The sequence below is a fragment of the Dermochelys coriacea genome, chromosome 1 (assembly GCF_009764565.3).
Source record: "Dermochelys coriacea isolate rDerCor1 chromosome 1, rDerCor1.pri.v4, whole genome shotgun sequence".
Taxonomy (NCBI): Eukaryota; Metazoa; Chordata; order Testudines; family Dermochelyidae; genus Dermochelys; species Dermochelys coriacea.
Window position 1 is genome coordinate 162,553,928 of NC_050068.2, and position 27,256 is coordinate 162,581,183.

General features: G+C 37.3%; 1 protein-coding gene across 5 annotated transcripts in view; it reads right to left on the minus strand.

The window, feature by feature from the left end:
* Positions 1–27,256, minus strand: part of DOP1B (DOP1 leucine zipper like protein B) — an 88,357-nt gene that overhangs the window by 29,092 nt on the left and 32,009 nt on the right. For 3 of the 5 annotated variants that reach the window (XR_006278739.1, XM_038403955.2, XM_043507653.1), the window contains 16 exons: positions 25,070–25,170; positions 24,492–24,600; positions 20,464–20,584; positions 19,745–19,864; positions 18,487–18,592; positions 17,043–17,234; positions 15,100–15,793; positions 13,179–13,450; positions 11,204–11,356; positions 10,009–10,109; positions 9,062–9,252; positions 6,731–8,348; positions 6,348–6,459; positions 5,068–5,256; positions 2,151–2,276; positions 421–555 (listed from right to left, as the gene is read on the minus strand). Coding sequence is in view for 4 of the 5 variants with exons in the window: in XM_038403955.2 (XP_038259883.1) it covers positions 421–555; positions 2,151–2,276; positions 5,068–5,256; positions 6,348–6,459; positions 6,731–8,348; positions 9,062–9,252; positions 10,009–10,109; positions 11,204–11,356; positions 13,179–13,450; positions 15,100–15,793; positions 17,043–17,234; positions 18,487–18,592; positions 19,745–19,864; positions 20,464–20,584; positions 24,492–24,600; positions 25,070–25,170 (4,340 nt within the window). In the remaining variant the exon portion in view is untranslated. Of the gene's footprint in view, positions 1–420; positions 556–2,150; positions 2,277–5,067; positions 5,257–6,347; positions 6,460–6,730; positions 8,349–9,061; positions 9,253–10,008; positions 10,110–11,203; positions 11,357–13,178; positions 13,451–15,099; positions 15,794–17,042; positions 17,235–18,486; positions 18,593–19,744; positions 19,865–20,463; positions 20,585–24,491; positions 24,601–25,069; positions 25,171–25,226; positions 25,285–27,256 lie in introns of those variants that run through there. The other 2 variants (XM_043507648.1, XM_043507655.1) reach the window with 2 other exon arrangements.

The window sequence follows — 27,256 nt, forward strand, 5'->3', positions numbered from 1 at the left end:
CCTTTCCCCCCCTGCTGCTGGTGATGGCTTATCTTAAGTGATCACTCTCCTTACAGTGTGTATGATAAACCCATTGTTTCATGTTCTCTGTGTGTGTATATAAATCTCCCCTCTGTTTTTTCCACCCAATGCATCCGATGAAGTGAGATGTAGCTCACGAAAGCTTATGCTCTAATAAATTTGTTAGTCTCTAAGGTGCCACAAGTACTCCTTTTCTTTTTGTATAAACATTGAGTACACCTTTAATCAGGTGCAGAATATGATGAGGAAGCAAATTCTAATAATAATTACCAACAACAAAAAAAGAATAATGAATGTTGAAAACCTCTTTCCCATCTAATAAGGTTAGTATAGATGTTTTTCAGGGATACCCTGGAAGAATGAAGACCTAGTAAAGCTGAATATTATTTTAGCAGTTACCTCTTCGCCTTTGATTTGGGATGGTTTCTTGACAACTTCTTTTACCAGCTGTAATATAGTGTCAGTCTTCAAAGTTTTAAGTGCACACACTAAGTCCACAAGAATAAGCTGAGATGCATTTGCCACTGGAAGAATCTAAATGACACAAACATAATTAAGTTCAATGTACCAGGGAAGATGGAGGAAAACAGCATTTCACACTATTAACCATGTGCAAATATGCATATGAAACTCAAATGGGTGATTTAGGAACTACGCAACAAGTTATCATAAAAGGACCCCTAAGGGGATCAGAGTTTGGGTCTCATTCACTCTCTCTCTCTGACCTGCCCTGTTAGGCTGGGTGCATAATGAGGCAATAATGCATTCAGACTAAGGCAGGTTAGGAAGAGGGCTTGTACTTAGTAACCATGTTTAGCTTCAGAGGGAGCTACCTCTAACTTTCCTCCTCTGGAAAGGTTTCTAACCTGGAACCTTGGACAGCAATGGAGGAAAACTGGAATTGTCTGGGCTCCAACAACTCAAAAGTGCTGGACTTGATTTGGCACATAGTGCTTACTGATAATTGTTCTTTGCATCTATGCATGAAAGTGGAGATCATCACCTTAGTAACCAAGAGCTTTTCCTTTGCAGTTGTTTCTAAAGCTGGTCAGAACATTTTCATCTAAATGAAATTTAGTCAAAACATGCTGTTTCAAAGCCAAAACATTTCATGGAGATTTATAGTTTCAATTGCAGGTTGTGTGATTCCTGTGTGCTCTTTGTTCAAGTCTGACCAGAGAGAACAAACTGAAAAGTTGAGCTTTTCAATCCGAATACAGCTATTTTGCGAATTCCATTTTGTGGAAATGGTCGCGAGGTCGTGTTTTTGTTGCAGTGTGGAATGAATACAAATTTTTAAACCTTGAAAGTAGTCACAAAAAAGAGAAAGGTCACTCTCTGGACAGCTATTTAAATCTGAAATAAGGTTTTAAAATAAATTTTAATAATGTGCAGAATGAGAGTCCTGTTTTAGTTTGCACATAAATTAAAAAAACACTATAATATTTAACTTATTTTTCTATTTCCATTTCCCACACCAAGTATTTGACCAATGTAAACAAGTTCTACTATTCTATAAAAAATAAAATAGTCTTTTTCCAGAAAAGTGGAAGCCAGTAAGATTATTTTTGTCATTGGAAAGAAATTCTTTATTTAACAATAAAAATGGTTTAAACAATTAAATATTAAATGCCTTAAGATATTGAAAAACCCATATAACTCTGCAGATATAGAGTTAAATGTGTAAAAATTCATTGATGAATCTTGCTCAGCAGCAGGCTGGCTGGCGAGGCAGACACCGTGACTTCTTTTTCCCCCACAATGAAAATGTCCTAAAGAAGGCACAGGTTGTGTTACAGAAGTCATGCCCCAGACAAATGGTCTCTTGATTCTCTAAGTAAAATATTTTCTTCTTTCAGTATTTTTCTTCAATACACAAACACATTAAAATCTTTATTTTTCCTATTTGTTTATATTTGTTCCATTTACTTATAGTGTTCACATTTTAAATTTTGAATTCAAGAATTTAAATTGAATTCAAATTCTTATCTAATGGATTGTCTTTGTCACTTGTACAACAAAAACAAAATAAAACGTGTGGGGCTTTGCAGTGAACCTAGGAACAAAACCCTCTATCTTCTCATCAGAAAAGAAACTATCATATGAATTAATATTTCTTTAAACTTCACCTTTATTTTACTTTGATTCTTATGAGCTTTTTTGCTGTTCCACACTGCTGCTACTGCTGATATTAACTGGACTCCAAGGTGTGGCGTCAGCGGATTCAAGAAATCTAAAATTTTATTTTTTATTGTCTATAAAAAAAAGATGAATATGTTATTGCTAAACATTGTCAAAAATGTTCAAGACTCATCTTCATTGTTTATTTGGAGATTCTTTGGCTTTTTTATGTGGTATTCAGAAGTTATACTATCATTAAAGAACAGTACTGTACACTTTTGATTCAGGTTAATTTAGATTATTTCTCATGGATTCATTCTCCTCCCTTATTAAAAAGGTGTGATGATCTCAAATCCTGGAAAGCTAACAACAAAAACAAAAATCTATTTTTCATCATGCATATTCTCTGTCCAATCATTTTTCGTACACAGTACTTCCTCATTATTATTAATCAATGTCTGTAAAATGGGGGGAGGAGGAGGAGGAAACTAGTAGTATATATAGAATGACAAAAAAAATATTTTAGAAAGAGTAGAGAAATAGATGACAATTTAGTAAAGGAGGATGGGATGAGGAAGTTAGTGAGGAGGGCAATATAAGAATTAATGGAAAAGTGAGTTTTCAAGGAGGGAAGAAAGGATTTGAAAGACATGAGAATAGTGGCAGGGCCAGCTTGGCAGAGAAGTGAAAGGCTATTCCAAGAAGAGAGAGAATATACATTTTAAGTAGTATTTTTTAGGAAACTGTAAGTACTATGTTTAGAGGACAACTGGAACACTAATTTTACATTTTCTCATTTGCTTCAATGGACTCTTTGCTGCCTTCTTCCTGTAAGAACCAAAAGGTTATAGGAGCATAAGAGCTCTTCAGTAAATCAGATGTTTGTCTCAGATTCCCAATTGTTCTGACCTGAGTGGCTTCTTGAAAGAAAAAAATGATTCAATATTCTTTGTATAAATGTTATCAAAATCAACGATAAGCAAAACGAAGTAAAGAAAACAAAGGATTATACTTCAATCTAAACGAATGATCAACTACCACAATTGTCTAAAAATAAAACCCTTACATACTCTATTGGGGTATGTAAGGGTTCAGTAAAGACTTGGGTAACTGCTATCATGGTAATAGGGAATAAGGCACAGGCAAGCACTATTTCTTCGCTTGATAGATAAAGTTGCCATCCTTTTCCCTTCCCTTCTGCTTGTTAAGGATAGATAAGAGTTGCATCTGCATAAGGAATACGGTTGTCTGAAGGATAACACTTTTTCCACACAAAGGGCATCTCCCCCCTTCCTTCTTCTCCCAGGTACATAAACGAGCTCAGGGTCATGGCCCCTTCCTCCCTCCCCTATGAACTACTGATTAAGGGACCTTTTGCTACAATTACTGCAAAGAAATGCATCTTCAAGGTAAAAATGTCTGTATAATATGCTTAAAGCTGTAAACAGGGGCAGGTATAATTATATTCAGTATATAGCTATTAATACTCATTATGTGGGCATTCATATTATTAAATAAAGGTTTTGGCAGCATTGTAGTAAATGTTGGTATTTACATATTAACTTAAATAAAAGAGTGTGATTAATTAATTTGGGGGTTACTCAACAATTGGGTCGAGGGGAACAAGTACCGTAATAAAGAAGCCTGTTTACTCAATCCGCTTCTGGGTCCTCCTGCTACTTCTTTCCATCTCTAACAAACTTATCAGTTAGTTCATTGAATGAATACAGTAAACAAACAACCTGTACAAATCCGAAACCAACATCCAAGGAGGTAGCTGTCTGTTTGGTTATATCCCCCACTAAAAACCAAAATCCCATTGCCCCCACAACTTTCACCCAGGGCAATACACTCAAAAAGGAAGAAACACAAAATTGTTTTCAAGCAAGTTGCCCATGCCCCCCCCCCCAAATAGGGTAGACAACCACATCAATGTCTAACGGAGGGCCTCAATAGGCCCACAAAAAATAAGTAATTGCCCAACAAAAACACAGCTTTTCACCCAATCTTCTCATTCACCCTCCAATATTTCTTAAAATAAAATTTAAAATCACGTCTATTGCAAACTGTCACATCATTCTTTTGCCCACAAAAGAATTGGGAAGCTGGCAGTTACAGGCTGACTAGGTGAAAATTTAGAATGGCTTCACTGGGCAAAGTTCACAGCTTATTCAAGAAAATAAAGATTAATTTCAATGCAATCATCTAAAATTAAGATAAATTTATACAAACTCTATCTCTCATACGTACTACTTATCTTACCAGTATCAGTTATTCAAAAACTGAGTGCAACAGTAGTTAAGGAAAAAATATGCAGTGTGCTGTGTCATGTTAATGATGTCATCAGCTTTAAAACTCAAATGTTGATTGATATGGCAAAATCTTATTACAATTCATAACAAAAGTAGAACGAATTCTTAATACTTAAATAAATGAAAGAGCACGCATAGCTCAAGTTCACTCCAGACAAGCCAGAAACTGTTAACTTGCATTAGGTCCTCTCTCACATTCATTAGGACAGACACCTTGTTTCTGGGTTGCAGTGTTTTTGTTTTGTTTTTGAAAGAGAGAGTGGAGAAAAAAAATACAAGGAAAGGAAGAGGATTTAATAGTGGGACGAAAAGCACATGTATGAGAAAAAGGGGGCAGAAAAAAAAAATCACCAAAAGACAAATTAATTTTATACAAATTGTGCATCAATTTAGGTTTGGAAATCTGACACTTTGCAACCGACTTGCACAAAAGGTGACAACCCTTTCACAGTAGGAATTCTGCACCTTTGACCAGGAACATTCTCTGCAGCCTATAAATTTCAGAAACTGTAAAACTATTTTGCAACTTTGAGAATGGCAAAACTGTATACAAGAACTTTACACAAAAGATAATGGGGATAGGGGAGAAAGAGTGCTTGGAAAGAATTCCTACTTTGGTTCCCTTAAAGTAAACTGAAGAAGAGCCTTTGGTTGCTCCAAGAAAGTCAGTTGGTCTTTTTTGAGAGTCTTCCTTTTTTATAACGCTCCAAAGAAGGGCCATTGTGTTAACAATACGAGGCAATTCTTCCAAAATGGCATTCCTGGCATTTCTCAGGTTTGTGGGGTCAGATATAGGGGACACCTAGGAAAACAAATATCTATATTAAAACAACATGCTCGGTGGACACACACTCAAGTGTATGCAGATTCATTATTCTTAACAATCTTTAGTGCGGACATCTGCTTTCCATCCAAGAAGTCTTTTGTAATAATAATTTTGCAAAACACTAGATCATTCATCTGTTGTGTTTATGAACTTTATTATCACTTACAGAATGGGTAAGTATGTGTAACTAGAGTATAACATACTACTGATTTTGCTTTTGATTGAAGAGTTCATTTCTCTGTTTGAGGCCATATCCTCTTCCAATACATGGTGCAAACTACATATCTCCATTTTCCACATAATTTGCAACAAAACAAAAAAAAGTGTGAAATGCATTCTCATTTAGAATACATGCCACTAAATACACTCCTGATTTATTCATTCTGTGGAAACTTTCGAGTTTAAACAAATGAAGTAAAGTAACTTGGGAATAGAGCCACAAAATGCATGAGTATTTGGGTGGGGAAGATCAAATTAAACTTGTTCTGGTTTTGCAATATAAGGAAAAAAAAGTAAGAAAAAGGATGCATATAGAGTTGCTGCAGTGTGGTTTTTCAGATGTACAAATTTTGTTCACTCACTTTCATTTAACAGCATACTAAATACATTTATAAATGTAAAATTCATATTGTTCTAGAGAAGCTTTTAGAAAAAATGACCTTATAGCTTTTTTTTGACAGCATGACATTCACATTTCTTTCTTCACACGTACAAATTACTACAGAATAATTTGAGAATACTGTACTTTTCCCATAAATGAGTAGTGTCCAATAATCCAAATATATTTATCGTCAGCACACACTGAGTTGGGGTGAGAGAATAGTTACCTTATCATCTGCAAGCAGAGGGTTCTCCTCTACACAAGCATGTTCCTCTTCCGACACGGAAGGGGATTCTGCTATCTCTATGGTAACCACCTCTCATTTTTGGGCCCACAATAATAGACATTAATGGTCATGATTCAGTCAAGAACTTAAGTACTTTGCTGAATTGAGGCCAAACTGTCAAACATATGGATGGCATTTGGAGACAGATATCTACTGAAGTAATAAGAAGCAGTCTACCACCTTTTTGGCTTGATTAGGATGATCCAAAAGGCAAAAATGACCAATGGTTGTTAAGCCTTCCAAAAGTGTCAGAGGATAATCTGGCGTAATGTTCTCCCTTTTAGAAGTTACGCTTTGGAGAAGAACACAAAAGTTATTAATAGTACAATTGTCATATTTTCATTCTTTACATGACTACTATGGTCAAAAGAGTATTTGGTTCTATGTTCTAACTGCCGAGGTATCAGAAAGCAAAGCTTCTAAAATAACTTGTCTTAGACCAAAAAAAAGTAATTTTAGAATACTTTAGACAATAGTATGAGGTTTGAGAAAATAAGCTCATCAGTACTTTGTACTGAATAGTTAAAACATCATCATCAAAACTCTGCATTTAAGAATCTTACCTCACAGACATCTTCAGAGTTTCATTTTCATACTGTTTAACAAGTTCATCCAGGTTTTTACATATCTGTATGATAAATGGTGCCACAGTCCAGCCTAAAGATTTCCCAAAGTATGGCAAAGAATGCGTGACTAAACCTACCCAAGATGGATGCATCCCATAGCCATACTCTGGCTGCAAACCTCTAACTACAGCGGAGACAAATAATCCTTGTGAAGTTATTGGGTGTGGATGCACATACTGCATTGCACTAATAGCCTGCTGGAAATTAAGAGCTCGTTGCCATTCCTTCGATAGGTCTGGCTGGTTCTCCTGTTCCTCATGTGTCTGTCCAAGATGGTGCTCCAAGGCAATCAATATTTGCAAAAGCTTCAGCAGCTCAATCTGAAGGGGGTGTTCACTCCATATCTGATCTTGCCCAAAATTGATAAGGCTTTCTTCAAAGAGGCTCTCTTCGATGACACTATTAATTTTATCAGATGTCATCAGTTCATACCGTTTTTGACTTGTATACATAGAAGCAGACAAAGAAAGAAGAACAAACTCTTGAATTTTGCATCTTCCAAGCAAGTTGTGTATAAATTCGATATTCTTGTTTTCTGCTGACTTTACCATTGTGGCCAGCTGCACCATCATTCTAATCAAGACTTCTACACTTTTGACTTGGACATCTCTGTTGCCAAGCACATCTTTGTGGGTTACCTTCAAGTAACATGGATAGTAAGAGCGCAGAAAACTCAAACAGAGGTAAGACAGCAATTCTATTAATAAAGAATGGGGACACATGGTTGGTGACTGAGTCTGAAGCTTACCATAAAAACTCTGTCCCACAAGAGTTTCCTGGTGCCGAGCTAGAAGATTATAGATGAGATTTAAATGAGCTGTAGAGCTCGTATCCATGCTAGTACTGGCTACAGCATCAATAAATTCTTTAGGGTTTGTTTTGAGTACTGCCTCTAGCACAGAAAAAGCATACAAAACCCTCTTGGAATCATAAGGCTGAAAATACAAGAGAATGTGTTTAAACAGAGCCTCTATCATCTCTTGTTTTTCTTTCTGCTGCTTGAGCAGCCTAGAAGTTGTAATGGCTTGGAGTTCCAAGTCCACCTCCTCATCACTTGATAGTGATTCCGATGCTTGAGTTTTCTCAGAGTCTGCACGCACAAGATTTAATATAGTACTGGGTTTGGAGCCATGAAGAGGGAAAGCATTAGATGAACTAACATTCTTCATGTTTTCTCTGCAGTCGATTGTAGCTCTAGAGTTCTCCTCATTGCTCATTTCCTGTGGATCCAGAGAAGGAGAAAAAGATGATGTATTTTCACTATCAATATGTCCTGTGCTGGTATCTGCCGATTCTGTGTGTTCACTGTTATCATGATCACCACTGGTATCCTGTGGAGGTTCTGTACAGTGAGAGAGTTCGTTTTCAGGGAGTCCATTTTTTAGCTGAGCTGTCACTGGATCTATTTCCACTTCAGCCCAAATAGCTTCCCTGTCCACAGTTGTAAATTGGCTCAGTGGTATGTTTTCTTCAGAACTGCTTTCATGTAGCACAGAGGCTCCAAATGACTCTTTGAAAGAGGCACTTTTCTTGCTAAACCAATGATGTAACTCTTCTGAAAAAATATGAAGATTTCAAAAATCAGTGTTTATTATTACTGTTAATACAGTCAATAGTCTTTACGCTGAAAGACAAACTGTAAGAGAAAATGTAATGGTGATCAAGTAACTGAATTTACATTAAAGTTAAAAAGTTAAAAATCTTATTTATGCCAAGGAAATAATTTCATTGAGCAGTTGTTTTATGATGGAATTGTACAAGTCAGAGATACCATAAATCTTTTCAGACTGTAAACTCTTTGGGACAACGACCATGTCTACTTCTATGATTGCACAGCAGCTGGCACAAGAGACTCCCTTTGGGTGCTACTATAATGTAAATAGTGAGAATGATGATGATTGGCAAGTCAATTAGACAGGAAACAAGGTAGCAAAACTGTTCTGCAAGCAGATAGCTGGATTAAAAAACCAATTCAACTGTTAGGAAGTCTAGAAGCTTCTTTTGCAGAAATGCTGACCCAAAAGAAGATCTGATGGGCCTTATACCTTTAAAAAGGAATGACCTACTCTATAACTGTGTTTAAGCATTATTAGAGGTGTAACTGAGAAGAGTGATATATGTAGCTGGCATCGCTGCTTATAAGGAGATTCCTCAAACTGAAGAGTATGACACCAAAGGTCAAAAGACTGGCTTCAAATGGAATATGGTGACTGAGTTAAATAAATTAACCGTTCAACAGTTACATTTTCAGTCTGAGAGCAGCTTTACCTGCTGAATTCTTCTGTTTGATGCAATGGATGGATGTGCGCTGTGTCTTTGGATGAAGCAGCAGCAATAGTACTGGCTCGAGAATTCGTGCAACATCATTAAGTGAGAGCGCGCGTATCAGCCAGCCCTGTGCTGCGGCACCAATTGCACCATCTGAACAATTTAGACTGTCCAATACCACAAACAGAGATCTGAATGGAGAAATTGCAAAGGAGAAGTAAAATTACAAGCCCTCTTTCACAACACATTTTTAGACTCTACTCCTGCAAATACTTGCCCATGTTTTAGCTTTTCTCCTGATAGTAATTCCAATACCCAGAAGTAGTGTCACTGAGTTCAAAGTCCAGCACGTTTGCAGGAGCAAGGCAAAACATACTACATGCATGTATATTGCATACACGCTATCTGCAATTAGAGAACGTTTTTATAATATCCTCTCCTACTTCATAAGGCTTGAAATTTTTGGCTCATATTGTACAAGACTGAGGAGCACGAGTAACATGCCACCCTTGGATTACTTTAACAATATTTTGAATGTAGTTGCTTTTGCTGGACCCTTTTACCCTTTCCTAGGGAAATGCTCCACCTTTTTGATGTAGGAAGCCACTCCCATTAGAAGATGGGCCTCAGCTGTTCACTCTCTGCTGACAATATGGAAAGCAACTCCCAGCAGAGACTCCAAACGCCTACTCCCCTTGGAGCACCCTCCAAACAAACAAACAAAACAAACAAACCCCACAGCTCAAGTACTTTATTACTTTGGGTGAGAGAGAGTTACCAACACAAATAGGGGGTTTTATTTTTAAGTTAAAAATAAATAAATATTTGACGGCCTTACTTTGGTTCATATGACTGCCCAGGAGATTTTTTTTCTAGCAAAAAAAGTATAATTTCACTAAATATATTTATATAAACATTAAGCCAGGCAAATTAAAGTACAGCAATACCTGTCAAAGGATCGATTGTGGGAAGTGACTCTGCTGCCTTGGATTTCTCTGGTCAAATGCCATATAACAGAGAATCTGAACAGTGCCTCCAGTCTTGTCCCCTTTACAGAAAAAGACAAACTTTTTGATTCTGAGGTAAATGTAGCAAGTTTAGTGAATTTAAAAGGCTCTAGTAAAAAAAATGCTTATTGCATAGATTACTTCTAAAATCTTAAGAATTCTGCACCTGTTTTTCATTTCTAGATAGGATTAACACACAATGCCATTTTCTTGCCATGCACTCACAACCCAAGGCAATCAAAACAAAAAAGCACCTAGTGCACAAAAAAGCTGATGATTTCAAAGACAAGACATATTTGGAATTCCAATTTACAGTATTTTAATCTCGAGTTATTGGGGGTTGGATGACAAAGAAGGGTGATACGAAGGGACTTATTAGTGGGCAGACCTTACTGAGGATTATCACCCCTGAATGTGTATAAGAGTCTAAAATATAGGATTTCAAACTCGACTATTCAGATACCCACAACCCCTATATAGATCCTAATATATAACAAGTTTCAGAATTGTGAAAGCAGATTAGATAGATATAGCTATATATAAAATAAATCATCTATCTATCATAGAATGTTTAAGACCGCGATTATAGATTAGCATCAGGTTGTGACCTTTTACTTAACTTACATGTTAGCTGTCAGAAAAACTAAGAAAGAACTGATCGATCTTGAAAATAGGGAAATTAAATTGCTAAAGGGAATCGGCTCATTTTAAATATATAGTTTGACTATTGCCTGGTCTAGGAGCTGCTCAATGCTGTCTCAGACACAGGGTCAAATGACTTATCAGAACATAAGATTGGGAAGAATAAGTCAGTGTCCAGCCCAAAGTATTTTCAGACTTATCGATGGATCTGGAAAATATTTAGAAATGCTGTGAAGGATTGCTAATTTTGGAGAATCTGAGATTTTAGGGAAAGTGGATAGCATCCAATGACTAAGATGGGTCCTATATTGTTTCATCCAGAAACCCTGAGGGAATTCACCACAGGGACGAGTGATAGAGATTCTTAACTGTGGTCTCCAGAGAAGCAGGGGTTGAGAAGCCCTGAAGCTATACGGCCAGGGAGCTGAAAGTTGGCTGGAACCAGAGGTAAGACACTACAATAATGAGGCAGCCTAGGAAATACAGGACTTACTTTATCGTGATCCAATAGCGTATGACAAATAATATCTTCACAAATATTAGCTGATGGAGCCAAGCAGTGCAGTCTATAAAACAGCTCCACACAGGTGATGTGGTGCTCCCTTGTCTCTTTGTTCAGCTGATTCCAAAGCACTTGAGCGACTCTCTAGGGGAACAGATAAAATAAATTGTACCACTCCCCACTGGTTTAAAAGCTTGGTATAAACACTAAAGTGTTCTGTATTTGTGAAAAGGGTAGTTCATATTTTCCTATCTTACATATTCTCAGTTTAGGGAAGAGCAAGAGGCTGATTCATAAATCCAGAACTAGGGGAACACAATAGCACCGTCCTGGAGTTGCAATCAACTCATGTTTGTGCACTAATGGTTGAGGAAAGCAGAGTTCTGCTTCCATTTCTAACTTTAATCCCAACCCTAAACATTCATAATTCAGATGATATAAACAATACCAAAAATTGCAACACAAAAGTGGCACACAGATAAGAAATGGAACACTGGGATGGTTTTACCACTTTGGCATACAAAAGAGGAACAAGGTTGAAAGAAGTGGTAATGTGATAGAGACATCTTTGCCTCACATGACTAAACAGTAGCTCCCAATTAAAATTTAAAAATTGAATTTAGACTATCCCCCCCACCGCACTTCATTTTAAGTAACTAACCAGCTACTTAGACATGCCCTTCTCAAATCACCTCTCCTTCCAGCTAAGCCTCTCAACTGCCCTTCACATTCGCTATTACAAAGAGTGGAGAATTGACCTTGCACTGAAGCAGAAAGAAATATTAAGATAACTTTACAGTTGTCCTTAGAAATATTTCCTATAAATAACACAGAATAGATCACAACATATTGCAGAATAAAAAAAATGACTATGGTATTTGATAAAAGAGACACCCATTGGATTTAGATACAATATTTTGTCTATGAACAATATGGAGGCTGATTGTCCAAAGCCATAATCCAAATGAAAACATCCTATCTATGATTAAATATCCAGTGACGCACAGGTGTAACATTTCCACCTAATTACCAGAGTATATAATTTTAGATAATGATATCCAATCTCTTTTCCATCCCATCTATGTCTACCATAAGGTTTTGTTGTTGTTTTTTTGTTAAAGAAAGGATTCAGTTGCAAAGAATGGGGAACAGCGATTCCTGCTTCCCCTATCCCAGTTCCTTAGCTTTGCAGGAAAGACAAGAGAAACTGATGAGGTTAAAAAAAAAGGAACCATTTTAAACTTCTTTTCCTGCCCCTTATGTTTTGCCTTTTAAACAGCATTTTGGGGCCCGCCAGCCAGTTGAAATTCTTACTTTCTATCATCAATAGATAAAATGGAAGCTGTTTAAAAACTCTCAATGTAGCTCTTTTACAGTAGTATCTGAAAGTGGCTATTGGACCAAACAGCTGATGATAGGGCACCCTTCAGAATTATTTTTTTCCTTATGTGAAATAAAAATAAGAGTGTACTTTGATTTTTTCCCCATTTTATCCACAACACCAATTTCTCATACTGGGAGCTCAAAAGAGCATAAAATCCTTCCAAATTGTAGTTTTCAAGTTAAAAAAAACAAAAAACAAAAACAAATGAAGACATTTAGAGTTAGGGATCAAAATTTTCAAAAAGTGACTAGTGATGTTTGGTGCCCCACTTGGGACACCTGAGTCTTTATTTTCCAAAAGTGCTGAGCATCCACCCTCAAACTGAGAGACCTTTAAATCTGTGCACAAGAAAGTTAAGGTTTTCTAAAAATCTCTACTGACTTTTGAAAATATCAGCCATGATACATTACAAGAGACTTAAGTTATGTCAGAGTGTGTATAACTACGCCATACATGAGACTCTCCAGTAGACATGAAGGCACTACCATCAATGTTGTGTTAGAATTATCCCAGAAAATCCATCTAATTATGACTAACATATATTTTAGCTAAAGCATATTTGTACAGTAAAGAGTTTGATACCTGATAGAAGTCTGTTTTATCCGATATTAGCTTTAGAACGCCTGGAGCAATGGGAGGAACTGTGACCATCTGCAGTCTCCCAAAGAAGGGGTTGTGTCCAGAGATTTTATACCGCTTCATTCTGTCTTCAATCACAAGTGCCAGTGACTGAGAATGGTTGATAACTTCAAGCAGTGTGGAGATGGACACATTTTGAATGTAGCAGTCATTTACGCAGCAGCATATCGTCATTAGGGATTTAAGCCACAGAGGGAAGCTGGTTACACAACCGCCTCAGAGAAGACAGAGGGAAAATATGCCTTTATAACATTTAAACGTTAGATTACTTTATCAGACATTTGTCAAATCTGAAGATGCCATGGAATTTATCTTCCCTTCTAGGCTGCACAAAATCATGAGCTTTATAACAACTCTTATATTTCAATGTGTAGCAATAGCTTGACCTACTAAAATATGTTATGTACTACACTTTTATTCTTTTAAATTAAAAGCATTTATACATATATTTTAGGCACTTCTAACACCAGTTAAATTTTATTATCCACTATGTTATCATGAAGCAGCACAAAAGAATACGAAAACACAACATTAAAACAGATAAACATAGCAAATCTCAACATTCTACCAAGAGCGTCATTATCTCAGCACCCCCCCCCAATGCATGCATTTTCATTTTATATTCTGTTACATTCATAGTACTTCCATTAACAGCTAGACTAATTTGTTTGAGAGAGAGGTATGTTGGGGTACAATTAGATCTAACTAAATATAAAGGTCCTAAAACACAAGCACCTCAAAAATTGTAACAGGAAAGCTACTTACAAGATTTGGTAATAATTACAAATATAAGGCTTTGGATTTTTAGTAACAAAACCCCCTTGACAAATCCATATTTGTAGAAGAATGATAGTTCCTCATGATCTCCTTTGAGCCCAAACATTCCTCTCACAATCAAGTGAAAAAAGAACAACCACTCTGAAAATTAAGAATGTGCGTGGATGTAATTTTTTTAAAATTAACATTCTTTCTCCTATTCGTGTAGCTTCTGTATGAATGATCTTACAGAAAGTTACTCACCCCTCCCTTCCTTACTACAAATTCTCTGATTTGGGAGTGAGGTTCTTTTTTCTTCCCTGGAAATTCTTTACCTTCTATGGACTATGTAGAGGAAAAATCCTAAAAGTAAGACTGGAACCAAGAATGCCTATATATTGACTCAAACATGATATTCTGGGAACTTAAATGCTGTATGATGCTAAACCCTTTAATTATAACACTTTAAATAACTGAACTGTCTTCCATCTGAGCATCTCAAAGAACTCCAACGTTGAAGACTCAACTGCCCAGGGTGCAGGTAAGTATCCCCATTTTACTGGGATCAGAAATCTGTCGCAAAGCTAGAAGCAGAACCCAGGTCTCCCATTTCCTCACTCCTGTGTCGACCACAAGCCTGTCCTTTCTAAAGGCCCACTCTTACTCCCCTAAAAGAGGATATCTGAACTGTGGGTGGGAACCAGCCCTAACTATGCAGATTGTTCTCATATTACAATGTTAGCCTGTGTTGACTCTTTCCGCAGGGAACCCTGAGGGGGAAGGGCGAATTGTTTTATCCAGGACGGGAACACCAACGTATTTTAAAGGAGAACAAAGTGGATTTAAAAACTGCAACACACGCTCAATTCTAAAACACAAGATGCACTCTAATACTGGCATGTCTTGGCCACAGTAGGCAATTTGCCTTTAGTGTCTTCCCACGTCCCTCCAAATACCCAAAATGCACTATAGCTGCATTCATAATACACACCCTGTCATATTATATTATGTACACATTCTTGGTTGTGCCTAGTACATAGTGCACTGAGTTTGCAGTACAATTTACATTTTGGAACACTGAAGTTATTTGTCTAAAGACAATTCTTACCAGGAACTTGAAACAGAGATAAATACAATTGTTCTGTTTCTTTCTCAGAAAGGTAGACTGGGAAGGTAGAACAATCCAATAGAAGGTGACAAGCAGCAGCAAAGGCCTCTCTGCAGTCTTCTTTCATGTCCCGCAAGTCAAGCATTACTTGGTCAATGTCCCATTCTTCTTCTTTTCCCTTTTTGCTACCAAGGTCATGGTTTGCAGGGGAGAGAGGCTCCAGACTTTTCTGTTTAAATGGTGACCCTCGAACTGTGAACAAGTCTGAAAGCATTTGTTTAAACTGAGGTACGGTAATTTGCTTTCCTTCCCAGGGGTTCTTTTTCTTGCTAGCATTTTCAGCAACTCTGTAATTATTTTCTTTCTTCTCTCCTATGCTCATGTTTGCTATCGAAATTCTGCCATTTCCTGGGTCTTGTAAATGCACCCCAAAAATGTATTTAGTAGCAAACTTATCAACTAACTCTTGGATACAGTGCAAAGTCCTCTGAATACTCCCTCCATTTTTCCAAACATCATCCTTCTCAGGAGTCACTCTTGGCAATCCTAAGTGTTGAGAGAGCTCTGGGGAGGAGGCACTTAGACCTATGCCACTGTCTTCAGACTTGAGGGGAGCGAAAGCGGCAACATCTTCATTCTGTACTGCAGGATTGGTTTCTAAAGTTATATCACCATTTTCTTGTTTCACTGGGCTCTGAAATGGAAGCAGTGAGTATTTCATTACACTGTATTTTTGGAGTTGCTTTAAATAACTGAAATCACACTTGGGGCAGCAGGGGGAAAAAGAGCGTAGGACAGGAATCCCTTCCCTTCTACCCTGATAACTTGTGCAGTGGCTTTGTGAAAGTGGTATCAATAGACTTGTAAGAGTTACGGTCCTGCTGATGATTGCTGTTTAGCTAATATTCTCTTTTTTGGGGGGGGTGGGGTGGAGGGGAGAAGAACATCCTATGGCCTGTATTATACAGAAGGCCAGATTACATGGTAACAATGGTCCCTTCTGGCCTTGGAATCTATGGATCTCCTGTATTTATGAATAAACCTCCTTATCTGGCAATTGTTGGAGCCAAAGAGATATTTACATGAAATAGTTAGATGCAGCTATTGATGAGTAGCTCTGGTGCATTTAAGACAAAATTATACTTGTTTTAAAACTATTCCTCACACCTCCTCCTCTCTGAGGCTCTGGGCCATGTTCAGCACTTTCATGATCTAATGTTGTGCAATAGCAGCCCAACAGGAAATTTAAGAAGTGATAAAGCGTGGAAGGAAAGGGTTTCCTTGTTATGCCATTGATTATTACGTCAACAAAGCAGCTACTGCCAAGTCTGATTGTTTCTAACTGTTATTTCTAAGCTTGTATTATTGCTCATCATTAGCAAACTGTGTAGTTTGTTTTCTACCCGTATCACACATTAATTATTTGCCATGTTCTTGTGAGCTTGTTTAACCATTTGTTGTATTAACGTGCATCTTGTAGCAGGCCAGGTAATATTGATAACAAAAAGGCTGGGCTTGATCTGGCCACTTGCACTCTTTTTTTCAAATGCCCCAGGGCATCTTACCACTACACTGAGTGGCATCCACAGAAGACCAGGCTCTTTTCGGTGGATGGGATGGAGCAGGAAAGGGGTTTGCACCACATCCTAATTTTAGACAACACGGTGTCTAAGCTGTGCAAAGGCATAAAGTCAGTTAAGGTTGGGGTGAGTGCTCAAAATGAGAACAGCTCAGACACATGACACAAAGTGGTTCAGAGTGTATGGAAGGGGCCTAAATAAATATACTGCTGCAATGAGTAACCTAAATTTCAATTAGAGTAGAAAAGTTAGTAGCATTCCATAAAAGAATTTGCATTATTAAAATAAGGTGAGTACAACACTTTTGATTTGTGAATAGTTATTCATAAGCAAATATGTAACAGGCCTTGCAGCAATACCTACCGAGTTTCCACTTCCAGCCTCATTATCCAAGTAGGCAGGAGGCATTTGTACTTTGCTAAGCACTTTGAAGCAGGTCTTTAAAGCATGAGTGAGTTCTGGTAAACTCAGAATCTCCACATTCTCCAGAAGAGACTGCACCATATAACTGAGCATCTGTGGGAGATACTGAGTCTGCACTTCAGAGTAAAGTTCCTAAAATAAGCAGGGATTTAAAATAATTAAATGCTAAATGGCTTAGCAGACAGAAATGATTTTACTATTGTCAAGCTGCCTAATATAAAGTCTAACTTCAGTGAGCACAGATGTGACTAATATTGATGCACATTGAGTTAAGTTGCATATGGTTGCTTTAAATAGTGCTACTACTCCACCCAATGCTGAACGTGGAACCAGATCCTAGTGTTGAATGGAATTTGACTACTGATAATAGCCTTGCAAAACAGCCCAAATAATAGATCCTCTCAAGCAGCAAAGGGGAAAAAAACCCCTGACAACACATGACTTGTACATCCTTTAAAATACGATACAGTTAAAGAACTTTTTTTTGATGGGCAAGTAAAATGAAAAGTAATCACCCACAAGCAAGTGGGCATACAGAACTTTGCAAGACTGATAACTCATGCATGACAGTTCTAATTTCTATTTCAATAAATTACTGTTTTATTATAGGTTTCAGAGTAGCAGCCATGTTAGTCTGTATTCGCAAAAAGAAAAGGAGTACTTGTGGCACCTTAGAGAGACTAACAAATTTATTTGAGCATAAGCTTTTGTGAGCTAAAGCTCACTTCATCGAATGCATCCGATGAAGCGAGCTGTAGCTCATGAAAGCTTATGCTCTGATAAATTTGTTAGTCTCTAAGGTGCCACAAGTACTCCTTTTCTTTTTGTTTTATTATAAGTATCCAGTTATAATTAGAAAATTTCAGTAATTTTCTCTTTTCACAAGTTCATTATTCATATGCAAGTCATCTAATCAATATATTGATTTTCCAAGAAGTGCTGGTATTCTGAAACTGAGTTTATATATTTGTCAGATAACTTACAAAGATATTTGCCTATTAGCTGAGAAGCTCAAAAACATTCTTATTAGGAGGATGTGTTGCATATAATGCTGATAGTAAACCCCCCATTAACACCTCACACCTATACATGCTGAGAAGACTAGGAACAAAGTTCTACTCTTGATTTACGTGGCATGAAGTGGTCTTAAATGGAACTCCTCACATGAGTAGAGTGGGCAGGATTTGGCTCAAAGCATTGTGTATTTATTCATCGGTTTTCTTTTCAAATGAAAATATAGTTCCCCCATTAAAAAAAATAAAAATAAAAATGTATCCACCAAAATAAAAGCAATGCTTTCATGAAACTGAAACTTATCTGATAAAAGGGAAAGAAAATGAGAGTTAGGATCTGAATGATTAACTTTAGGTCAAACTTGCCTTACCAAAGGAATCACATCAAGAAGGAACAACAGTAGTGTGCAGAGCTCTGAAATAGTAGGAGGAGTGCTGACATTCTCAGTAGGGTATCTTGTCTGCATGGATTTATTCCTGGTATTGAAAGAGAAAGTGTGTTCTTTCAAAATACACTATTTACTGCGGGATGTGGGTTTTTTTGTTTTTTAAAAAACCTAAATGTACTTTATATTGGCATCCATGCTAACTACACAAGCCAAGAAGGCTGATTTGTATCCACCATCAGCTTGGCTACTTAAGTCAAGTTCTTATCAACATTTTATTGTGATCACATAAAGTTGTATACAGTTTAGAATCCTATCATATGGTAGTTAAGAGAAGTACAAGAATACATTGTATTATCTTGATCAAGGTAAGCACCAGATTCTTCTCTTCTTTAAGGCTCATATTAGATACTCAGCAACGTTACCTGTTAGTCTAATTCCTCTCTGCACTATTAGTAGCCTAGCATATAAAGGGATATTTTCTGGGAATTTCATCTTCTGAAGACAAATTTATAAAACTCACATAGACAGGAGTAGAGTAAAGGAAGAGTGCTATTATGCCATTCCAATAAATACTGGCTCATTTCAAGCACTAGTTATGGTGCTTAAATACTATGCTGACTGAAATGACACCTCCTTTCAATTACCTAATTAGGTTTAGAATGAAAACACACTCAAACTTAACTGCACACTTTGGAGGAAGCACTTTTCCATTAAAATTTTGATTACAGTAAAATAGGTTCACCTATTATAAAAAAACAAAATATTGGCCACCTTGTGTGCCTCTTAAGCAAAATTAATTTCATTTCTACATAGCATGTGAGAAGACACTAGTCCAGATTTTTCTATATGGGAAGGCTGCTGCATGCTGTATTTTATGTATGTTAACTGAAAAAACAAAGTGGCCAGGAAAGCTCATTCTAGGGGATAAGTATGATCTTATCCCATGTGATCTCCTTTCTACTTATGAACATGCAGTTTTTTCTCCAGAAAACAACCATGTTCCTTTTTGGAAAGAGTGACCAAACCATGGCAGTTTATTTTGTATTTAGACAGATAAACAACTGCCTCAGATTTAACTATTTGCATTAGATGGTTAGTTCAGTATCTAACCATGCATCTCTCTGCCCCTTTGGTTAGGATCATGACACTGGCATTTGAATCTTTCATTAACACTTCTCTGTTGTCCTAGCTATACAATTCTTAATTTAATTTTTGCATTAATGCCAGACAGCATAACTACCTGAAGCAGTCCTCAAAACATCTGGTCATATAATCCCATAGAAAATCTGTACTTAGGGATGTGATCAACAAGTTGACTGTTTTAACAATTTCTGAGGCACTTCTATTCTCTTTGATCGCACTGTAAGAAGAACAAACAATCAGTGAAGACTAAACAACAAGTATACACATTTTTGCATTATTTGATCTGTTCTTAGAAAGTTGGCCTGAAGAGACATGAAGTTCCTTAATTCAAAAATTAAACACAACCATTTTGGAATAGCTAAATTTTGCAAGCGTTTCTGAAGACAAGAAAAATCTTTAACCTTTAATTTGATTTTGTGAACTAAAAAGTTGAGTTCTATCAATACATTTATGTAGTAAATTTGATGTTAGAGAGACACGATGGGTGTATGCATTTATGTATGCAACACTGCACACATAAATCTGATCTTATCAGCCAAGAATTTAAATCAATGATCTCAAATCGTCTTGGCTGGAAGAGAAAAACCCTGTGATGCCAAAGGAAAACTCAAGGTAGGAAATATAAAGGAAAATAAAAAAAATTGAAAAAAAAATCAATGATTTTCAGTCTTTTTACATCAAAAAGACACTGTTAGAACTTATGTTATAAATAAACAGGTAAGATTTACCCAATGTGATTACTGAATAGTTTACTTTAGTAAGCTCTCTTATGAAAGATACAATTTCAACTATTAGGAGAAAATGGTTATGGTATACCTTGTAAGTACATTGCCACTTTGACTGTAGCTAAGTTTAAGATCAGAACCCAGGGCATCCTGGCAATAAGAATAAAAGGCTCGAATCGCTTCAAGGAACAAATCCCCAACAACTTGTGGCCCTGGAATCAAAGGAAAAATAAATCCAGTAATTACTCCAAACTGATTACAGTATTAATCAATTACAAGCTGTTAGTCTAAAACTGAACTTCTGATTATAAAGAAAATGTACTATCCCATGGTTACTTATGGGAAGTAAGGGGATGAGACAATTTTCTATGACATTTTAAACTACTATCCAGATTCCACTTGTGAGATCAAAAGTGTGTGTATTAAATAATTTAGTTCTGTACATCTTAATAGAATGTGAGATTGCCAGAATTTTACAATTTTTTGTGAAGTTGCTTGAAAAGTTGGGCTGTTTATTCCATATTTCACTTCAAAAGATCACAAGGTAGTTACTTAATAAATGCCTGTACTGTTTTTAAATCACTTCAGACATTTATATAAATGTGTGCTAATGACCTATTTAATATACAATGTGCATGTCTCAAATGACAATTGTGCAGTCAAATTCCAGAGTCCAGATTCAGGGGGTTCCCACTGCCAGTTTAATATGCTGGCATGACAATGAAGTCTTCAACTCCATGCATGGAAATTTGAACAGTTGGTAGGATCACACAGGTTAATACATGGAGAAGAGAAAGAAAAAGCCTATCAATGAAAAAAGGATCAGAAATACACTAAGGAGGTCCTGATTTTCAGAACATCTGGCAACTGTACTTCCCATTGACTTTAACTGGAATTGTGGGTGCTCTGTGGTTTTGAAAAGCAAATCCATAGTGCTAACAGCACATCTGAGGCCCAGCCATGAACCTAAAGAGGCTGCATAGGAGTACTACTTCACGCTTATAGAAAGGGTTAAACAACCTTCAAAATAAATAACCCTCAAAAGACATGTGGGGAGATAATATTTGAATTTTTGTGTATTTACATATAAATGAATAGTGTCAACAATGTAAATCAACAGTCCCTGTTAATGCTGTACTCTTAATACAGAGATCAAAAGAACATCCTGGCATTTAAATGAATTGTAAACATGGGATATCTCTGTATTCATCTCTCTTTGAAATGTATAGCAAGTCATCTGTGAATGGTGGAGGAACAAGCAAATTGCCTTATGTTAATTTATATAGCTAAGTACCAGGGAAGGATCTCCTTCAAAGTCCTGCTAATTACCTTTTGTTCCCAGAGGAACTCCAACTTGTCAAAAAGGACATGAAATTGTGTAAAAAGATCCTTGGGTCCTGATCCCGTTCATCACCCTGAATATGATATTTGGACACTGGTCTATAACCTATGGACTATTTTTGAAAGAACTCTTTGCAACTAAAAAAGCTCAGCATCTCTGCTATAAGAAAAGGAGTACTTGTGGCACCTTAGAGACTAACAAATTTATTAGAGCATAAGCTTTCGTGAGCTACAGCTCACTTCATCGGATGCATCCGACGAAGTGAGCTGTAGCTCACGAAAGCTTATGCTCTAATAAATTTGTTAGTCTCTAAGGTGCCACAAGTACTCCTTTTCTTTTTGCGAATACAGACTAACATGGCTGCTACTCTGAAACATCTCTGCTATGAATCTGCACCTCTATGAATTGAACTTATGTCTGTATGTATATTGATCTTTTAACCATACTCTCATTGCTTAATAAATTTTAGTTTAGTTAATAAGAATTAGCTGTAGTGTGTATTTGGGTAAGATCTGGAATATTCAATAACCTGGGAGGTAATGTGTCCGATCCTTTGGGATTGGTAGAACCTTTTCTTTTATATGATCAAATAAGATTTTCAGAAATCAGCGTATTTGACTTAGGTACCTGGATGGAAGCCTGAGGCTGGATCACTTTAAGGGAACTGTGTTGTTTTGGACTTCTGAGAAACCAGTAAGGTAATAAAGCAGCTGTTTTATGCTGGTTAGGTAAATTTAAGTATTGGAATATCCACCAGTTTTTGGGGGATTGTCTGCCCCATTCTTTGCAGTTCACCCTAATTGAGTGACCTCAGCTGGCCCCCCACTGGGACCCTGGTCACAGCTTATATAGTGCTTTTTGTTCATAAATCTCAAGGGACTTCACAAGGGAGTTCAGCATCATTATTTCCACTGTATAGATGGAGAAACTGAGGCACAGATAGATGAAGTGACTTGTCCATAATACCCAACAGGCCCATGAGCCAGGAACAGAACCCAGGTCTCCTGAGTGGCAGTCTAGTGCTCTATCCACTAGCCCACACTGCCTTGAAGAAAAACATTCTCTAAGTTATGCTTTGTTGCATAGTAAGTATCTTTGCAATATATTGATTTTGAAATCAAGTGTCCAATTCACATTGACTTATAAGAAGCTTATCAAGAAGCTTTTTAGTACTTTTTTGTGTACTACAGAAATAGGAATATTTCTAATTTTGTGGTTTAGATGAATGCAGGACAGCTTTTGCTCCTGGATTATAGCTTAATACCTCTTTTCTACACTAGGATATAAACTATTTGATTAATCCAATACTTTTGTGTAACAGTGTTTTCCTGCTCAGAAATTTAAAAAAATAAAATAAAATCCATACACCAAACAGTGCTTATACATAACAAAAGGCTCTAAGTGTAACAACTTATATCATACAAATATTTCTTAAGCAAGAAAGCACCCTTTAAAAAGAAATCTGTGTTACGTGTCTAAAAGAAAGTCATGCCTGGACAAGAAAAGCAAGCATACTGTCACATATAACTAAGCATCTGAAGGAATTGTTACTTTCACTCAAGAAGTTTGCTTCCTCTGTAGACAAATGAACACTGAACTGAGTGCCTTGAACAAAATCTGTACAAGAAATTTTTCACTCTGTAAAGGACAGTACACGTGCATCCTGGTTTTTCACATAAATGCTGTCTGACGTTTTGATGAATTTGTAAAGAACAATGGGGCAAATGCATTGAGAGAGGCAAACAGAAAGCTATTTTCCTCCATCCATGAAATAGGAGAATCCTCCAGACAAATTCTAAAGAATTTAAGCCACTGTCAGTTAAATATTTATAAGCTCAGAACGTGAATTATTCATTCATGGTATATACAGATACTGTGATAAAATCTTCATAAGCAGGGTTACCATGCCCAGTTTCTTGCACAGCATTAAAAAAACGTCGTTTACTACAGGAGATGGTTTACAGGCACGAGATTCCTTCACAGAGAAAACAAATCTCAGAAGCAACAAGTTGCCAAAGAGTACACAAGTTTCAAATAACCACAAGTTACTCATAAGCTTCTTATGTCTGTCACATGTTCAAGTACAGTAAATACTTCTGAGTAGGTTTTACAAAATATTGGTACATACAGAAAATCAAGTATGTAATCTTGGCATCTGAATAGTGTAGGAGGATGTGCTGGCCCTTTATGGGTGAGGCACTGACCGTTTGCATTATAGGACTGTGGATCTTTTGAGCACATGACAGACTGAAGACATGACTGCTGCAGGAAACAGGATATGCAGATCAGTCAGGGGAGACTCTGGAGGAGCAAAATGGGCCTGGGAGTCTCTTTATAGGGGCCTAGGGAGGAGGCTTGCCAGGGACAGCCAAAGGTTGGGAAAGACACTGTACAGAAAGAGGAGAGTTGCCCAAAAAACAAAGATAAATGAGATAAGGCAGGTGACCAGGGAGGGATAAGAACTTGTTGCTTTCCTAACAGCCAGAGGGAGGTATGAAGCCTGGAAAAGGGGCTGCGACCAGAAGCAGGCAAAGACCAAAGAGAAGGTCTGACCAGTGACAGGACGGTAGAAAGTAGCCCCTGGGTGTGGAGTAGAGCAGAATATTGAGGCTGAAATGGATGGTTAGTCTGCCATGTAGGACCCAGGGACTGGAACCTGGGGTAGAGGAGGGACTGCACCATTTGGAGGTGATTAGCAGAAAGCCTTCTATATATCATGTCATCACTATAGTATAGCAGTTCTTAGCAGTTGTGTCAGTAGTAATATTTAATATTACCTATTTCAGGTTTGTCAAGGAGACTAATTAGAATACGGAAAGGTTTCAGATATGCATGATCTTCTAAGGAAGGCTCTGAGAACTTCTGATGCAATATTTCAATCAAAGCCTGTTAAAAGAAAAGAAAACACCAAAATGTGACAACTACTAAAGAGAGATACTATCATTTTATTAATAATTTTAGGTCTTGATTCTTGCACTAGGTGCCAAACGTTGATTATTGAAACAGAATGGGGGCAGAATAAATTCAGATAATCAAGGAAATTTTCAGTTTATTTAATACATACGCAAGAAAATTTGGAATAAACAGGATTTGTTTTTAGTAATTCAGGTAGGCTAGCGAAGATGGAACTGGCAGTTTTCATTAGATTTAATTTACATCGCAGGCCCATAAAATGGAACAAAACAGCACAACATGAGTTCAGACTTCCTGTCAAATGAATACAGAATAACGATCTCCTCCCATCTGTTATGCTTCAGGAAGAGAGGCCATGAAGGACATACAGTGAACAAGTTGAAAGGCAGTTTGTTCTGAGGTTGAACATAGCATATAAAAGTTACGTAGAATAAATACTAACCTCAACTAAAAGATCTTTGGAATATTTTCCAAAAAAATAGAGGGCATGATCTTCAAAAGCTGCAGAATCTGGAGCAAGAGGACCGCCTTTAATATCAGAACCTACAAATTAAATAAAAACAACACGAGTACAGAAAATACTGATGTAACATACATACCATAAAACAAGCAATAATATTCATTTTAACCTGAATTTGTCCAAGATGTAGTTTATGCTCCAGTCTAGGCTGAAGACTGCAAAAAAAAAAAAAAAGTGTGCTTACGTGGAGGACAACCACCAAGTAACCTGTGTGTCATCTGCAGCTTGGGCCTCTTTCTAGGTCCTTTAATACAGGCTATGACTGAATCATGCAGATTTTTCTGCATAACATCTGAAATATTTTCCTATCCATCCACACAGCTAAAACTCTTGTGCAGGCTCTCAAGTCTATTACTGCAACCTTCTTCTCTTTGGCCTGAACAAATGCAATCTTGCCCCACTCGGATTCACTTAGAAAGTTGCTGCAAAGATCATTTTCCCTGCTGGTTGTTTTGATCACATGACCTCTCTTTTTGCATCCCTTCACTGGGCTCCCTCTCCTCTAGCGCATCAAACATAAGCCACTTGTCCTCACTTTCAAGGCCCTTCATGGCCTGTCCCAGACATTCGCTACTGAGATGTAAACTCCTGCCTCCAATTACTCTGTGATGCCAGACTCCATTGCCCATTAGTTAAAATTTTTCAAAACAAGCACCTTTATGCCTTCTCCCACATTCCATGATACTCGGGAGGAAGTCCCCATAAACATCTGCAAAACTGTCTCACTGACATCCTTTAAAAAAAACCCTTAAAAGTCTCCTTTTCTGTGATACCTACACATCGATCTCAGCACTCCAGCATCACAGCCATCATCAAGTTTTTTGTGTATCATGCTAACCAATATTGTCTCATTGTTTCCTGGTTCTCCCACCCTCTCTCTGTCTATATCCATCTGTTGTCTCTTGCTTTAAACTTAGATTGTAAGCTGCTTGGAGCGGGCACCATCTTTTAGTTGTCTTTGTCCAGTGCTTAGCACAATGGGATCCTGGTCAAGGACTAGGATTTCTAGGCATTATGGTAATACATGTATCACCATCATCAACAGCTAATCAAATCTCTCTCAACCCTTGAAATAGTGTCAGCCTGACGCACCCTTCTGGAAGTGAAAGATAGAGATAGGCTCTAAAGGGGGGATCTATCAAAGTTGTCGCCTCCTCTCTCCCCACAGAGAATAAGCAACTGGATGGAATTCTGGCTCCATGATATCAATGGGAGTATTACTACTGACTGCACCAGGGCCAAGATTTCGTCATGCAATTTTCTGTGCCTCTCCCAAAACCCTGACAGCCTTGTGAGTTATGACTGAAACTCTAGATCCAACATCAGTTCTCTGCAGGACAGAGCATTGCACTGGCAATAAGAACCATCTAGCCCAGTATCTGTCTTCCAACAGTGGCCAATGCCAGGTGCCCCAGAGGAGATGACCAGAACAAGTAATCATGAAGTGATCTATCCACTGTTGCCCATTCCCAGCTTCTGGCAAACAGAGGCTAGGGAAACCATTCCTGCACATCCTAACTAATAGCCATTGATGGACTTATCCTCCATGAATTTATCTAGCTCTTTTTTTGAACCCTGCTATAGTCTTGGCCTTCACAACATCCTCTGGCAAGGAGTTCCACAGGTTGACTATGCATTGTGTGAAGAAATACTTCCTCTTGTTTGTTTTAAACCTGCTTCCTATTAAATTAATTTGGTGACCTCTAGTTCTTGTGTTATGAGAAGGAGTAAATAACACTTCCTTATTTACTTTCTCCACACCAGTGATAATTTAGTAGACCTCCAGCATTTCCCCCCTTAGTTGTCTCTTTTCCAAGATGAAAAGTCCCTATTTTATTAATCTCTCCTCAGATGGAGAGGATAGACAACCAAGCCAGCCTGGTATTAAGATGTCTTATAAATGGAAGACTAACTTGGTAATTATTGTTATCAGTTTGTTACTATGTAACATAGTTACATAACTATGTTATGCTCAAACTATGTTTTTGTAATTGTAATTGGGATAAGATTTTGATTCTGATTCTCTACTTTAAAGCAACCTTTGTTCCACTTGACTGCAGCTCACATACTACAGTTTAAGAATTGCATCTGTACAGAATTGTTGTAGAT